This window comes from Orcinus orca, chromosome 4 (genome assembly GCF_937001465.1).
Source record: "Orcinus orca chromosome 4, mOrcOrc1.1, whole genome shotgun sequence".
Taxonomy (NCBI): domain Eukaryota; kingdom Metazoa; phylum Chordata; class Mammalia; order Artiodactyla; family Delphinidae; genus Orcinus; species Orcinus orca.
In genome coordinates this window covers 118369756-118387212 of record NC_064562.1, presented here as the reverse complement: position 1 = coordinate 118387212, position 17457 = coordinate 118369756, and the positions used below count along the sequence as shown (strand labels likewise).

The window sequence follows — 17457 nt, the reverse complement described above, 5'->3', positions numbered from 1 at the left end:
GATGAAGAATCCCAGTCCAGCCTGTGCAACTCAAAATGTCTTTGTTTCATGGAGGCATTAGGGACTTTTGGAGGGGGCGGGGAGTGGGAAAATATGTGTATTTCATTGTTGTCTAAATAATTAAAAGTACCATAGGGGGTGATGAGAATTTTACCAGTGGAGACAATCCTGTATGCAAACTATGCATTCTTAATATGCATTTAGTTCTTCTGTGGCTGGTTGGGAAATTAACAGATGACACCTTCATTAATTGCATGCTATTTTAATTGGTTTAAAGGGACATTTTTCTTTCTTTTGTGGCTTTGGAACACCCTGACAGTTTTATTGTTACTTCTGAGAGTATATCCATGGTGATTAACATTAATACTATTAAAACAGAAAGTGTCTGTGAGCTTGTGTTCCCAGGGGATCGGGAAGGGTGAGCTGTGAGGACCGACTCTCTCCTGCCACCAATTTCCTGGGAGAGAGAATAGAAAAGAATAAGGAAACTACTGTATTTAGAAACAACAAAATGCCGGACTCCGCACCATGTATTTTCTATATCTTATCTCTTTTAGCCCTGAACAACGACCTATGAGGATGGTCCCCATTGTGCGGTGGGGAAGCCAAGTCCTTTACCCAGCTCGCTTAAGCTAGGAAGCGATTTAACAGCAGAGAACTTATGGAAATGTCCTCCTGTTCATTTCAATCCCCATGTACCTGGCAAAGCACTTGCAGTTTACCCGATAGGCAGCCACCCATTTTCTAATACAAGTTAATAAATGAATGAATGAATGGATGATGGATGGAGTGAGTCAGATAAGGTGTATGAGTTTCATATGCCGCTGTAACAAGTGACCACAAACTTGGTGGCTTCAAACAACACAAATGTATTATCTTACAGTTCTGGACATTGAAGTCCAACATGGGCCTCGCTAGGAAAACTCAAGATGTCAACTGTAGGGGAGAATCCATTTCGTTGCCTTATCCATCCTCCTGAAGCTGCCTACATTCCGAGGCTCGTGACCCCTTCCTCCATCTTCAAAGCTGATGATTCCATCACTCCTACCCCCCTACCGCCGCTTCCTTCATCGAATCTCCCTCTGATTCCCATTCCTCTTCTACCTCCCTCTTCCACTTTTAAAGACCTTGTTATCAATCTCTGATTAGCAGCCTTAGTTCCACCTGCAACCTTATTTCTCCTTCACCGTGTCACCTAACAGATTCACAGCCTCTGGGGATTAGGACATGAACATCTTTGCCGGGGGCATTATTTTGTCTACCACAAAAAGCTTCATTAAACGTGTGCAATCTATTTTGTCTGTCTCAGTAGAGAAGTAATTCTTCTCTGAGACTGTGGGACATGGTTTGTTTGGTTCCTTGGATATTTAACCGTGCACGCACCACCTGGAAGCATCTCTTTGCTTTTTCCTTGCTTTGTAACCTGCAAACTCTCTCCGCACATGCCAGGTTCAGTAAGTACCCGTTGAGGAAATGAAAGAATGAAATGAATGAGCTGTTGTTTAAAACTATATTAATTTGGTCTAAAGGACACGGGAGACATTTTGATCTAAGATGGTAAAATTTGAGCATTAAAAAGAATAATGGCTGTAGTCGATTGAAACCCACCAAATATATACAATTTCATAGTGATTCTACGCAGAGGCATGGGGTCTTCCTAGATTCAGCTCAACATTTGCACTCTTCAGACTCCCATAGGCCACACTTGACCCCTTCTATGTAACTCGAGGGCAGGAACACAGTGTACGTGTCCACTGTGAGGGCAGCATTAGACAGTCTTCTGTGGGTGCCCTTGCCTCAGGTCACACTGCAACCTATAGCTGTCCAGGAGGTATTTTCTCCCCAAGTCACACAGCTCTAGTGCAAGGAGGTTCAGTCTACATCAGGCAGCTATGGGAGCCTTCCTGGCTTAAACGCTTCATACCCCAGAGTTGCCAGCATCTTTTGTAATAACTCGCGGGCATGGCTTCCAGCGTTTCCACAAGGGACATGCCCAGGTCCAAGAATGACCTCACTCGGGAAAGTTCAAAGCACAGTGTCTGCTTCCCTGTTAGGGATTTATGGTTCATTTACAGGTCCTCCCATCCAGATGTAATTTACCAATCAGGTTTTATTTTTTATGACATTTGATGTTCTTGTCCTTCTGAGGTTTTCAGGTAAAAGCCAAAGCTCAGATTCTCAGGAAGTTGGAAAAAGTTTTATTAACCTTTTGCTCTCATACCTAAACAAGCAAATAAACCAACTAACAAACAGACCCCAACTCATTTGTCACCATGGGAGGTTGCGATGACACCAGCTCTTTAGCAAAGAATCAAACATCTATCATAATTATAAGCTTTATGTCAGAGTAACTGCATTATTGAGGAGAGAAAGTTCTTTGTGAAGAATTCCAGCTTAAAAAAATACAGAAGAAATGATAGAATTAGAAAGTGTGATTTTTCAACCCCTGATGATATCATGGATCTAGGTAACAATTACAATGTATACTAAAACCATTAGGTGAAAGGTAGATAGGGAATTTCATAATATAGGGATCATACTGGAACCACTTGAACTTGTGATCCATCTTAGTATTTACCCATTGTATGATCCTACAGGAAGCACACGGTACTACTTATGGTACATTTTAAAAAAACAAATTTAATCTGACTCTAATCAAGACCTTAGATCTAACTAGTAGTTTGTGGAAATACAAAGGATAGAGGAACAATGACACCCTTTGGAAGCAATCAGCCAAGTCCAGAATGTGGGACGTTCTGCAGGATGAACGACCAGGTTTCCCCAGCAAATCATGGAAGGGAAAATGGAAGGGCAGAGGGCTTCTCTGGTGGCGCAGCGGTTGAGAGTCCGCCTGCCGATGCAGGGGACACGGGTTCGTGCCCCGGTCCGGGAAGATCCCACATGCCGCGGAGCGGCTGGGCCCGTGAGCCATGGCCGCTGAGCCTGCGCGTCTGGAGCCTGTGCTCCGCAACGGGAGAGGCCACAACAGTGAGAGGCCCGCGTACCGCAAAAAAAAAAAAAAAGGAAGGGCAGAATGATATAGAATAAAGTGGACTTAGTCAACATTGTGGGATTTTGTTTGGTTCTTGAATTAAACTTTCAACTGTAAAAATTATTTTGGGACACTTGAGGTAGTTTGAATAATGACTGATATTAATTATTGGGATTATTGTTTAACACTTTAAATATGATACGGTTAAATGGTATTGAATATGATAATGACATCAAGGTTAGGCAAAACTGATATACATAAACACATATATACACATATATAGACATACATATGCACGTGTGTGTGTGTATATATATATATATATATATATATATATATATATACAGTTGACAGTTAACGATGCATACTGAGGAAATTAAAGGTAAAATGAAAAATCTGGGGTTTGCTTTAAAATGCTAAGCAAACTTTTTTTTTTTTTTTGCGGTACACGGACCTCTCACTGTTGTGGCCTCTCCCGTTGCGGAGCACAGGCTCCGGACGCGCAGGCTCAGCGGCCATGGCTCACGGGCCCAGCCGCTCCGCGGCATGTGGGATCTTCCCGGACCGGGGCGCGAAACCGTGTCCCCTGTATCGGCAGGCGGACTCTCAACCACTGCGCCACCAGGGAAGCCCAGCTAAGCAAACTTTGAAGGGAGTAACTAAAACAAGATTGGCAAATATTGACAGTTTTCCAAGTTGAGTAATGATTACATTGGGAGTCTGATTATTCTACCTACTTTAAGTGCCTGAAAATTTCCATAATAAAGTTTTCTTTTTTTTTCTTTTCATAAGTTTTAAAATTTTTATTTATTTTATTTATTTATTTTTGGCTGCATTGGGTCTTTGTTGCTGTGCATGGGCTTTTTCTAGTTGTGGTGAGCAGGGGATACTCTTTGTTGCAGTGCGCGGGCTTCTCATTGCAGTGGCTTCTCTTGTTGCAAAGCATGGGCTCTAGGTGCATGGGCTTCAGTAGTTGTGGCACACGGGCTCAGTAGTTGTGGCTCGCGTGCTCTAAAGCGCAGGCTAAGTAGTTGTGGCCTATGGGCTTAGTTGCTCCGCGGCATGTGGGATCTTCCTGGACCAGGGCTTGAACACATGTCCCCTGCATTGGCAGGCGGATTCTTAACCACTGTGCCACCAGGGAAGCCCCATAATAAGGTTTTCTTAAAACCCTTATATTTTTACAGTCAGATGCCATTTTCTCCTATCAAATTATTAAATATATTTAAACATTTTACAGGGAGGGGTGAAATAAGGATCCTACTGCATTGCTGGGGAACTTCTGGAAAGCAGTTTGGCAGGATGCCCTAAGAGGCTTAAAATATTGCTAGCATTTGACCCAGTGATTCCCTTTGTAGAAATCATACTGAAAAAATCATTGTGAATATCAAAAACTCTTTACAAAGATGTTCACTTCAGGTTATCTTAGACTTTGAATTTTGCAAGTAACCCAAATGTGCACCACTAGAAGAATGGTTAATTGAATCATGGTACACCACATCATGAAGTATTTTGCAACCATCATAAAGGAAACTTTTACAGTTTTTAAATACAACTGGAAGATGCCTGTTACAACATTAATTGAAAACAGGACAAAACTATATGTGCATCTATGTAAACAATATACATCCATGGGGAAAATATGTGTAGACAAAAAAAAAACTGGAAGCAAATACAACAAATACCTCCATTGGTTCTGACTGGGTGATAGACCTACTGTGAATGAAGTCTTTTTCTGTGTTTATTTTCCAGATTTTTCTATCATAGACATAGTTTTGTCCTGTGCATCTTGTAATAGTTTTATAAAGGTATAACCAACAAACCATAAAATTCACCCACATTAAGAGTACAGTCTGATATATATGTGTAACTATATATAGCTGTACAACCACCATTACAACATTACAATCAAGTTTTAGAACCTGTGACTCTGTGAAGTATCTCACAAATATTTCTTGAGTAGACTTCATTTTTAGAGCAGTTTTAGATTTACAGAACAATTGAGAAGATAGTACAGAGAGTTCCTACATACCCTGTACATAGTTTCCCCTGTTATTAAAATCTTCTATTACTGTGGTACATTTGTTAAAATTAATGACCCAATACTGATACGTTATTATTAACTAAAGTCCATACTCGTTCAGATTTCCCTAGTTTTTACTTAATGTCCTTTTTCTGTTCCAGGATTCAATCCAGGGTATTACATTACATTTACTTGACATATCTATAAATTAATTTTTAATTGGAAAAAAGTAAAATGAACCTAATTTTTCAAATCCTCCAAATATTTAACCATTTTTCTCCTGGTCTTCTTGTTTTTGTTGACTTGTTGCTTGTTGACAAAGACCATGTCTTATATTAGTTATATTCCTTGTAGTTTCCAACATGGTACCCTGCAAATTTACTAAATAATATTCTGCTAATTTAGTCACTGTCCTTCAATAACTGGATGGAGCAGAAGAGAGGGAGAAAAGGAAGAGAAGGAAGGAAAAGGAAAAAAGAAAGACCTTACTTTACAAATAAGTTGAAACCTCAGAGCTCTGAGGGACCTTTGGTTTCTGCTGTGATTTTATGTAATGGAATTCTCTTGACCTTTGTGTTTCCCAGGCTGGAAATTGCAACCCTGAATTGGGCAGACTCAGATCTGGAAGCTTGTCGAACCCAAATCAGCAAAGATATCATTGCTCTTCTACTGAAAAATCTGACCAGCAGTGGCCATCTCTCCCCTCAGGTAGAGAGGAGGATGGGTGCTGTTTTCAAAAAGCAGTTTCTGTTGCTGGAGAAAGAAATTCAAGACGAGTATGATCGGAAGATGGTGGCCTTGACAGCTGAGTGTGACCTAGAAACAAAAAAGAAGACAGAAAGCCAGTACCAGAGGGAGATGGCAGCAATGGAGGAAGCAGAAGAGGTGCTGAAACGTGTTAGTGAGAGGGTAAGGCAACTTTGAAAGGAAGGCTTTCCTTTGCCTCCCTCCTTCATCATTTATCCATCCATCCATCCATACATACATCTACCTGCCCATTCATCCATCCACCCACCCATCCATCCATTCTCCCCACCTACCACCCTTCCATCTATCTGTCCATGTACTCATCCATCCATCCATTTATTCACTCACCACCCATCCATGCATCCATTCATCCAAACTCCAACCCATCCATCCATCCGCCTACCACCCTTCTATCCACCTGCCCATCTACACTTCCATCCATCCATCCAGAATTCATTTAGAAAGCATTTACTGATCACTACTGTCTAGGCAGTGAAGGTACAGAGAGCACTGAGACATGGTTCTTGCATTTGAGAAGTTCACAGTCTAATGAAGGATTCTCGCATATAACACATGTGAATTCATTCAGCCATGTTGTAATAGAGGTACGTTCACAGTGCTGTGGGGTGTCATGGGACAGGTAGAATGGCTTCATTCACAGAAAAGCATGTCCACAAGAGCACAGCTCAGGGGGGTTGTGATGTCAGTGCACACGTGTGTCCGTCTGGACTGCACCACACTAAGTTCTCTCCAGCACGGGCTCTGGCGTCAGACAAACCTGGACTCATATTCTAGTACACTCCAGCTCAGCTCCGGAAGGCCTTAACTAGCCTCTGTAAGTCTGTGAGTCAAGGCCGAGGGCGCCCCCCTCTCAGAGCAGCTGGAAGAAGTAATGCAGGAAAGGAGCCCCGGGTGTGGGCTGCAGTAGGCTCTCGTGCACAGTGCCCAGTTCTGGGATCTCTGACCTCTCGGCCTTCCCAGGGCTGGTCTCTGTTGATCGGAGATCAGCTCTCATTTTCCTAAGAGAGTGTCAGTTTCCGTCTTGAAAGGAATCACGCCAGAGTTTTTTCCCGGGCGCACCAAATCCAGTCTGATTTCTACCTTCCTCCATGGAAGAGATGGCTGGTTCCCTCTGGTGACTTGAGCCCATATAACCTGTTCTGAAAATTTATCAACCTAGGGAGGTCTAACATCTTAGGAACGAGCTTCTGAACTCCTAACCTCCATTCTGCAGACTGGCAGCCGTGCACAGAAATCCTCTGGGAGAGAGTAGAGAGCTCTCAGGGTGACAGCGCCCGGCTCTCAGAGGGTCGGTCACCTGTGGTCAGACTACGGGCTGGGCACTTAAGCAGAGAGGTGCGATTCACGCTGTCTCACCCCCAGCCACTCCCCTGCAGCTGGGGTCCCCTCGCCTCAACACACATCTCATTTTAGGGTGTGGCTTATTTTCTGTTTGGCTCCTGTATGGATTTCCTGTAGCTGCTGTAACAAATGACCACAGACTTCGTGGCTTAAAACAACAGAAATTTATTCTCTCACAGTTCTGGAGGCCAGAAGTCCAAAATCAAGGTGTCAGCCAGGCATGGCCCTTCTGAAATCTCTTGGGGAGAATCCTTCCTTGCCTCTGCCAGCTTCTGGTGGCTCCAAGCATTCCTTAGCTTGTGGCTGCATCCCTCCAATCTTTTTTTTTTTTTTTCGGTACGCGGGCTTCTCACTGTTGTGTCCTCTCCCGTTGCGGAGCACAGGCTCCAGACGCACAGGCTCAGCGGCCATGGCTCACAGGCCCAGCCGCTCCGCGGCATGTGGGATCTTCCCGGACCGGGGCACGAACCTGCGTCCCCTGCATCAGCAGGCGAACTCTCAACCACTGTGCCACCAGGGAAGCCCCATCCCTCCAATCTTGACCTTGGTCTTCACATGGCCCCATGACCCTGTCACGTCCACTTCTGTCTCTTTTAAGGACACTCATCTTTTGATTTAGGACCTAGCTAAATGATCCTGTATTATTATCTGCAAAGACCCTTATTCCGAATAAGGTCATGTTCATAGGTTCTGGGATTACGATGTGGATGTATCTTTTTGGAGAGGGGGCAACGTTCAGCCCACCACTGTTCCCCTGGCTGACCGTGCTCTCTGACCTCCATCCATGATTGCACAGGTCGGCACTGTGTTTCCGTGAGTCCAGCACTTTAAAAGAATGTGTTAAACACACTGTTCACTGTTTCAGCCCCAAACAGTCTCATTCTCTCTCTCTCTCTTATTTCCTCAATTTGTTATATATTTTTTTCTGATAAAAATAATACGCATTCAATGAGGGAGACTTGGAAGGTACTCAGAAGCAGAGGTCAGCAAACTGGGACCCATGCGTCCAATCCTGCCCGGCCTGTTTTTTCTGGCCCTTGAGTTGAGAATGGTTTTTACATTTTTAAAGGATTGTAAAAAGTAAAAACAAAAAAAGAATATGTGACAGAACCCTGATGTGTCCTGGAAAGCCTAAAATATTTATCTGGCCTTTACTGAAAGTCTGCCAACTCCAGCTCCAAAGCATAAAAGGAAAAACCCAGAAAAAAATTGAAACACATTCCACCAGTCAACAGTGGACAAACATTCGTTCAGCCTGTTTGTTGAGTTCCTGCTGTGTGTCTGAGCCTGGAGACACCACTATGCTAAGGGGACCCCACTCCTGTCTTCGGATTTCAGCATAAACCTTTTGCTTTATTTTTACTTTTTTTTTTCTTACAGAGTAAGGTTTATGCGGTTCATTGAACCTTCTATCATGGTTGTTTCCACTTACCATCACAGATGTCATTAAATGCTCTCACACTTAGCATTCACTGAAGGCCAGGAGTTTTTCAGAGCACATCACCTGGACCTTCTCTTCAAATATTCACACCCACTCGGTGAAGTGGGAATTGATAGGCTCCCACGTTTACAGGTGAGGAAACAGATAGGAGAAGGTCACCTGCCTGAGGACACGTGGATGGACCAAGACACACACCCAGGCAGCTCTCCCCGACCATCAGGCCTCACGGCCACCCTCACGCAACAGTGCATCGTAATCCTGGTGGGCTTCTGCCTTTGCAATGCTTTTGTTGCAAAGACTGCCCGCGGCAGCGCAGTTTTAAGTGTTTGCTCATTGTTTCCACTGGTTGTTGGGGGCAAAGAGAAGGGGTGACACACAGTGTTCTCCTGCTCGCTCTGTGCAGGGCTCAGGGTGGGCGGCACCATCATTATGGATCCCCCAGGCCACCCTGTCCAGAGACAAGTCTCCTTATTTGAGCAAATCCACTTCCAAAAATAGCATAAAACTGCAAAAGTTAACAGAGCTATTTCCCTCCCAGTCCGTGCAAGTCATTCCATCTTAGAGTGACTTTGTCATCTATTCATTTATTGTAGTATTCTTTAAATAAAATGCATGAAAATATTTTGGCCATATTATTCCTCCAAGAATTAGTTTTTTGTTTTGTTTTTTTTAAAAAAAAGCTAAATGAGGAGGATCAGTTTTTTTGAGTAAAGTTTAGGAATTCCAGTAATTAGTATAGCAATGAAATCTGTTCACATTTAAACATCTATATGATCCCGTACAGTCTGTAAAGCGTTTCTGCATGGAGAAACTCTTAAGGGTAGTGGCAAATATAGACTCTGGAGGCAGGTGGTTTAGGTTTAGATCTCACTTTCTTCCTCCAGAAGGTGCCTTGTTCAGGCTCCTTGGGTCTCGGTTTCCCCATCCTTAAACCGGGGGTAATAATGATGCCTGTCATATAGGACTGTCAATGCTTGTATAGTCCTTAGACCGATGCTTGGCAGTGTCAGCCCTGTTCTATCCAGTTTCATTATTTAGTGTAATCTTTAAAGAAGCCCATGACATAAAACAGTCAGGATGTGAAATCTTTCCAGTTCAAGTTGGAGAAACAGAAGCCCAGAGGGGAAGTGTCTTGCCCAGCTTCCTGCAAGCAGCCACTGGCCGTTCAGCATGTGTACTTTGTAGGGGGACCCTCTTCCAGATCCACGTGCTTCCCAGCTACTCGGAGAAGAGGCAGCAGCAGCGCATCCTGCCCTGAGCTGCCGGAGGTTTCCTAACTCCTTTGAGTGTGTCTTAAAGGAAAAGATGCCTTAAGGGCAAGAACTCTTAACACTGGAACCATCTCTGGGGGTTTTATTTCTATAAAACATTTTCACAATTTGTCCAGCTTGCTAAATTGAGTACAGGGAGTGTCATTTAGTACAGTCATAATTTCCTGACGCGATTTCACATTTTTGATGGCCTAGAGTCAGCGCGAAGAGCAGTTGTCAGAACAGCCTGGCACAGGCCTGCAATTCTCGAGCCAGGATCGAAGTACCCTATCCTGATCCAGGCCTCCCAATCTCTCCATGCAAGTTGCTTTTTTAGGCCTTTTAAGCCGAAGGATAAACATGCCTCATTTCTCTGAGAAGTCTATTTTAGTGGAAAGTTCAATAGGGAGTTGGGGGTGAGTGACCATTATTTTAATGTACCTTTAAAAATGCACATTTGTTGCCAATATTTAAAATATAAAATTTTGGATAGAAAATCCAGACTTTCAACTTCTCTTAAAAAAAATGGAAAGATATGGCCACACCAGGTGCGTAGTCCTGCAAAGCCCCCTTTGGTGGGCTGAGCAGTGGCTGACCCCGTAAGCAGGGCTTGCTCTCTCTACTTTACCCCAGTCCCCAATGCCCCCTAGTACAGTGCTTCCCAGGCTACCTCACATGACCTCCCCTGCTTGGCAGGCCTCCGTGGTGTCCCCTGTTTTAGGATTTAGTCTTCTCATCTGTGCCACAGAAGGATTGAACTAGAGCAGGGGATGAACACATTTCTGTGGGTCTCTGGACCCCCTTAGGAGGGCAGTATACATGGAAATGGGGAGGATTCCCACCAAAAGTTATTTTAAGGAGCATTTCACTATGACACAAACACATTTCCTCATGCCTTATTCTTCAGAAATACTATTCTAAGCAAGGACAGATAATTACGTTTTAGGATTTGCACGCGCGCACTCAAGCACGTGTGTATGCGTGTGTGTGTGTGCGCGTGCACGTGTGCTGTGTGCTTGCTTTTTGTCCTGGCTGTGAGGAGTTAAATGGATTTCACCCCTGTTTCATTCCTATTAATTAAAATAAATTGAGGTTTGGAGCTTGTCGAATTGCATACTGTCAAAATAGAAGGTCACTTTCATGGATGAATGGACCTACCTGGGCACCAGCTACTCCCCTGGTAGCAGAGCATCCCTGTGCTGCCCAGAACCAGGGGCCCAACACCCTCATTGTGGGTGACTTGCATTCTGTAATTTAGATCAAGTCAGCTGTGAATAACTACTTCTCTCCAGAAGAGAAGACCCCTTCAGCTTTGCCACATAATAATCTGACCATTGGAGTGACAGTCCCATCATATTCAAAGTTTATGTCCACACTCAGAGGGAGGGAATTTCTGTGACGTCTTACACTGGGGGCCAGGAATCTTGGGGGCTTCTTAGAATTCTGCCTCTGCACGTGGAATGACTAAGACACCCTCCTGCGGCATGAGTCTTTTGAGGTAATGGGAGTGCAGATGCATCAGGAACTTAGTGAAGGCGTGTCACCCCCCTGCTGCCCTCCCTCTGGACCACATAAAGTGGAGGCATCCCAGGAGCCACTTCCTACCTCCCCTTTGCCTCCCTTTTAACACAAAGGTTATCAGTTTGGGCCTGATTGCTCGTATTTTTTTCTTCATCTAAGTTAAGGATGAAAGATGATGGAAATAAGCTTGAGAGCCTAACAGCACAGTCCATTGATGTTTCCATTTTGCGGGCTATTTTCAGGCAGTTTGATTTGAAAATTTCCACTCTTGTGAATTTTTTTCTTTGAGATGGTTCTGGAAAACGTTAAGATAACAGGGAGGACAGGTTACAACAGCATTTCCCAGAGTTTAGCAGCTTCCTCATGGCAAATTTGGGATTCAGTGTGTGTGTATGCCTGTGTGTATACATGTGTGTGTTCCATGTGGGTGTGCACACACATGCTTGTGTGTGCATGTGCACATGCGTGCTCTGTATTTGTATTGCTGTGTTGCCTGTATCTTTGTGCATGTGTGTGCACTGTTTGTTGCTGTGCGCGTTTATATGCACTGTGCATGTGTATGTGTGCACATGTGTGTTGGTGGTGCATATCTGTGTGCTGAGTGTATGTGTATGTGCCTGTGCACGTGCATGCATGTGTGTGCGTGTATGTGCATTACTGCTGTGTGCATTGATATGCACTGTGTGTATGTTGGTGGTGCATGTATGTGTCCTCTGTACACGTGTGTGCATATGCACGTGCATGTACGTGTGCCTGTATGTGCATTATTGCTGGGTGCATTTATATGCACTGTGCACATGTGTGTTGGTGCATGCATGTATGCTGTGTGTGCGTGCATGTATGTACATGTGCACGTGCATGCATGTGTGTGCTCACATGTTGTACACATGTGCCTGTGCATGCCTGACCAGTGTGTTACCTCCCACGTGCCCCGCTCTTCTCCACAGTCCGCTATCGAATGCAGCAGCCTCCTGCGGACGCTCCATGGCCTAGAACAGGAGCACCTGAGGAGGTCCCTTGCTCTGCAGCAGGAGGAAGATTTTGCCAAGGCCCACAGGCAGCTGGCCATTTTCCAGAGGAATGAACTGCACAGTATCTTTTTTACCCAGATAAAAAGTGCTATTTTCAAAGGGGAACTGAAGCCAGAGGCAGCGAAAATGCTGCTGCAAGATTACTCTAAAATACAGGTAATGCCTCAAATGAGGCTCTCTCTGATGGAGGAGTCATTTTCCTGAACTGTTTCAGTAAATTTCTCCTCTTTCTGAGCTAAGTCCTGTCTCTTTTGTGCTGGGTTCCAGTGAACTAATGCTGTCTTCCTTCGACCTCTTGATGCGGCGGCTGAGTTTCCAATAAGCAGGGCAAATGGGGGCTTGAAGCACAGACCTTAGACTCAGGCTCACCTGGACTTGCATTCCAGTTCCACTACCCATCAGCTCTGTGAATTTAAGCAAATTGCCTAACTTCTCCGAGACTCAGTTGCCTCACCTGTAAAATGAGGGTAATAGAGTCCCCACACTAAGAGGGTCATGATGGAGATTTCATGATCTAATTCATGGAAAGCCAGTGCTTGGCACAATATATGGTTAATATATATAGTGGTTAAAAATATAAATATATATGTGCATACACGTATGTATGGCAATGTATGCCTAGGGTTTATGTTCTCTGTCTCGATATTCTTGGGTGAATTTGTGGGTGTTTTTGCATGTAAGCTTGAGTGTGAGTGTCATTAACCCAGACTGAATAAATTCCTAGATGACTGTGAAAATAGTTTATGAGACTGTCACTATTTTTATGAGGCCTGCCTGAGGCATTTTACCTGTGCCTGTACACACAGTGCATCACTGGTGTGCAATAAAGCACCAGATTTCTGGTCCTGGCACAGGCCTCGTGAGTGAGAGCTGCAACAGATCAGGGCTGTCCCACGAGGAGACCAGGCGGCTCTCGTGAGCCTTTTGGAAAGAGAGGACCACTGTCAGAAAGCACTGGGCATCTTGGCGTGAAGAGAGCCGGCCAGCCTCTCCGTTTTGCTCTTGGTTTTTCCCAGTAAAACTTTAGGAGAGTAAATAAAGTCCTGGGTAGGTATTCAGACCCCACAGCATCACTTAGGGATTAACAGATTTTGCTGTCGTTTTGCCCGCTCCTCGTGATAAGCTGTGGCTGACTCTCCACGTTGGAAAAACACGTGTTATTGTTAATAATACTGGGGACAAAAAAGTAACAGCCCTGGTGACAGTCCCAAGGCACAGACAGATTAGGATTTGAGGATCCCGACTCTGAGCTTCCCGACGGCAAGGGCTCAGGTCAGCTGACTCACGTGATCCAGCTCCGTAGAGGATAGAAATGTCACCACAGTGTTCCTGCTGTATTGATTCTGCTGCCAGGAGCTCTCAGACAGAAGCTGGCATTTGGCCACATCCCACCGACCATTCTGCTTTTCACTGTCAGGAGAGTGCAAATCCTCAGGTGTTGGACCTGGAGAGATTATAGCTTTTGTGTGGAAAGAAAAACATCATACGTTTCTTATTGAACAAAATGTTGAACTTTCGGGTAACCCACTGCATGGACAGTATTTCCCCAGATGGAAAAAAGACAGCAGAGCCAGTCAGTGGGATAGTACACTGAGGCTGATGTTTTAATTACCGTGGGTTTAATTACTGCTGGTCTAATTATTATGCTACTGGTTGAAGCTGGATTTGGGAGACAGCCTATTATGAAGTTAAAACACAGGCCCTGGAATTAGATGGCTGAGTTCAAATCCCTGCTCAGTCATTTACCAGCTGTGTGATATGGACTCAGTTTCCTCATCTGTGAAATGGGAATAATAGTATCCTGTCCCTAAATTAAGTTACAAAAGACGAGAAATGCTCTGGGTCCAATGCCAGGCCCAGCAAAAACACCCAGTATATGCAAGGCTATTATTACTCTCTTGTGTTGCTTGGGTTCTTATGCATTTTGTACATTATAAGAACTTTGTGCTACTCTGTGACCAGGCTCATCTCATGTCCTCCATGAGAGTGGGAGTTCTGGGGTCAGAGCCGGTGGCTAATTTATCCCAGAACTTCAGCACCTGTCCTGGTGCTGTGTTTGGGGAGCACCACAGGTGTGACTGTGCGCGTGGGTGAAGGATGCCTGAGAGAAATTTATATTCCATTTCTAGGGAAGCAAAGTTAGTTGTTTTGATAACTCTTTACCATCTGGGTCTCAAATGCACTTCTCAAAGCCCTCATTTCTTCTGAGCCTTTGTTCGAGGCAGGGACATTTAAGGTGTTAATCCCAGGGCTTCTATGCCCGTGTATTTTCTTCAGAAAGGAAATGTAATATTTTAACTGACTAGAAAGAATTTTCTTTAAATTTTATTTAAGCATACTTTCTTGATTTTTTTTTTTTAAACAGGACAATGTAGAAGAGCTAATGGACTTTTTCCAGGCTAGTAAGAGATACCATCTCAGTAAAAGATTTGGCCACAGGGAGTATCTGGTCCAGAACATACAGTCATCAGAGACCCGTGTGCAGGGCCTGCTTAGCACTGCTTCTGCTCAGCTGACCCTCCTTATCCAGAAACACGAGAGGTAAAACCCCCAAACCACCCAAAATGATGCAGACAAACAGCCTTGCCCCAACGTTCCTCATCAAAGACCATCTACTTCTGTTCATGCAGCGCATGCACTGGCTGCTCCTGACTTATTTCTTAAGAATTCTCTAGTTGGAAGAATCCTTTGCATTACAGAATTTTTAAAACATACCCCATAGTCGAGACAACCATACAGTGAGCCGACGTGTGCCCGTCATCAGCTTCAGTAGGTACCAGCTTGTGGGCAATCTTGATGTAGCTATACATCCCTGCCCTGAGTTATCTTAAAGCAAATCCCCAACATTTCATAGAGAAATCAATGGTGGAGGCTTTCATGAACTGTGTGATGGGATAGCCCACTTCTCCTTGAGCTCTAGGACACCGCTGGCTCTTGCATTCACCTTTGTTTTTCTTTTTTTTCGGGGGGGGGGGAGTTTGTTTTTATTTTTGTATTTTTTTAATTGAAGTATAGTTGACTTAGTTTCAGGTGTACAGCACAGTGATTCAGTTATACATACATATATATATCTACTCTTTATCACATTCTTTTCCCTTATAAGTTATTACAAAATATTCAGTATAGTTCCCTGTGCTATACAGTAGGTCCTGGTTGGTTATCTATTTTATATATAGTAGTGTGTATCTGCTAATCCCAAATTCCTAATTTATCCCTCCATGCCTTTCCCCTTTGGCAACCATAAGTTTGTTTTCTACGTCTGTGAGTCTGTTTTGTAAATAAGTTCATTTGTATCATATTTTAGCTTCCACATATAAGTGACATCATATGGTATTTGTCTTTCTCTGTCTGACTTACTTCACTTAGTATGATAATCTCTAGGTCCATCCATGTTGCTGCAAATGGCATTATTTCATCCTTTTTTATGGCTGAGTAATATTCCACTATATATATATATATATATATATATATATATATATATATATGCCACATCTTCTTCATTCATTCATCTGTCAATGGACATTTAGGTTGCCTCCATGTCTTGGCCTTTGGAATTAAGTATAAATACACAGATGCTTATCTTGCACTCTGAGTATGGCACTGGGGTACCATGCAGCCAGGTAAATGGTGCTGTTCACTGCAGCCTCTAGCCCTTCGGCAGCGTTCCTTCTCAGCTAGTCTATGAGACGCATAATTGTCAACAATGAAATTTATTCTTTGTAGGTTACAAGCTTTAAAATGAGTAGGGCCATGATGATAAGGCTGGCTTTCTTAGGACAAGCCGTGCTTTTATGAATTGGTTCTACTACCTGAGTAATTGTGCTAGGACTTGGCAGCTCTCTTGCCCTCTTTATTTATTTTTATTTTTTATTTTTATTTTTTTGCGGTACGCGGGCCTCTCACTGCTGTGGCCTCTCCCGTTGCGGAGCACAGGCTCCGGACGCGCAGGCTCAGCGGCCGTGGCTCACGGGCCCAGCCGCTCCGCGGCATGTGGGACCCTCCCGGACCAGGGCACGAACCCGTGTCCCCTGCATCGGCAGGCGGACTCTCAACCACTGAGCCACCAGGGAAGCCCTCTCTTGTCCTCTTTAATGAGGATTCAGTAAGGTGCAAGTTATGTGAACACTCCCCACCCAAAGATGCTAATGAATTTGTCACTGCAGTTAACTTGACATTCCTGATTCATTTTCACTCGAGTGAAAGAAACAGCTCCTTGCCTTGAATGGAAGCACCCAACAGCTGGGTATACATGGGGAGCAGTTACCAGGGAAGTGTTCTGTACCTCTGATTTTTAAATCCTATTTTAATAGGTTGGCACAGACTTATATTTCTGAAATGCATATCTACCAGTTGCTCAGTCACCTATTCATTCCTTCAGGAAGCTTCCATGGGGAATCTACGGTATGCCAAGCAGGGGGCCCAGCCCAAGGATGCAGACAGACTGGGAATGGTAGTGGTGATAGTGGCAACAACAGCAAAACAGAACCAGTAAGATATGTTTGAGGAATTGTGTTGTGTGACTGTGGAGGCTGAGAAGACCCAAAATCTGCCGTCTGCAAGCTGGAGGCCCAGGAAAGCCAGTGGTGTAATTCAGTCCAGAGGCCTGAGAACCAGGGGAATCCCAGCCCTAGAGCAGGAGAGGATGAGATGAAATGTCCCAGCTCAACAGTGAGGCAGGAAAAAAAAAGTGAATTCCTTACTCCTCCACCTTTTATTCTGTTCAGGCCCTCAGTGGACTGGGTGCCCACCCACATTGGGGAGGGTCATCTGCTTTACTGAGCCCACCCATTCAAATGTTAGTCTCACCTGGAAACCCCTGCACAGACACACTCAGAAGTGATCTTTAGTCTGGGCACCCTGGCCAGTCAAGTTGATAAACAGAATTAACCCTCACAGCGTGTTTTCCCTGCATTTTATCTCTTGGACTTTACTTGTGCCATTCCTGTCACTAGGACTTCCTAATCTACCATCTCCTCTTGGAAGATTCTATCTCTTCCACAGTGGTCCCCTTGAATGTTGCTGCCTCCAAGAACTCTTGCCCAATTGTAATTTCTCTCGGGATGTGAGCTTTCTCTGCACATCTCTGAAAA

The 17457-nt window shown here is 44.3% G+C and overlaps 1 protein-coding gene across 1 annotated transcript in view; it reads left to right on the top strand.

Moving 5' to 3' along the window:
* EVC2 (EvC ciliary complex subunit 2) overlaps positions 1–17457 on the top strand; it is a 145085-nt gene that overhangs the window by 67784 nt on the left and 59844 nt on the right. The window contains exons 10-12 of the mRNA XM_004269625.2: positions 5600–5924; positions 12284–12523; positions 14733–14908. Coding sequence (XP_004269673.1) covers positions 5600–5924; positions 12284–12523; positions 14733–14908 — 741 coding nt within the window. The remainder of the gene's footprint in view (positions 1–5599; positions 5925–12283; positions 12524–14732; positions 14909–17457) is intronic.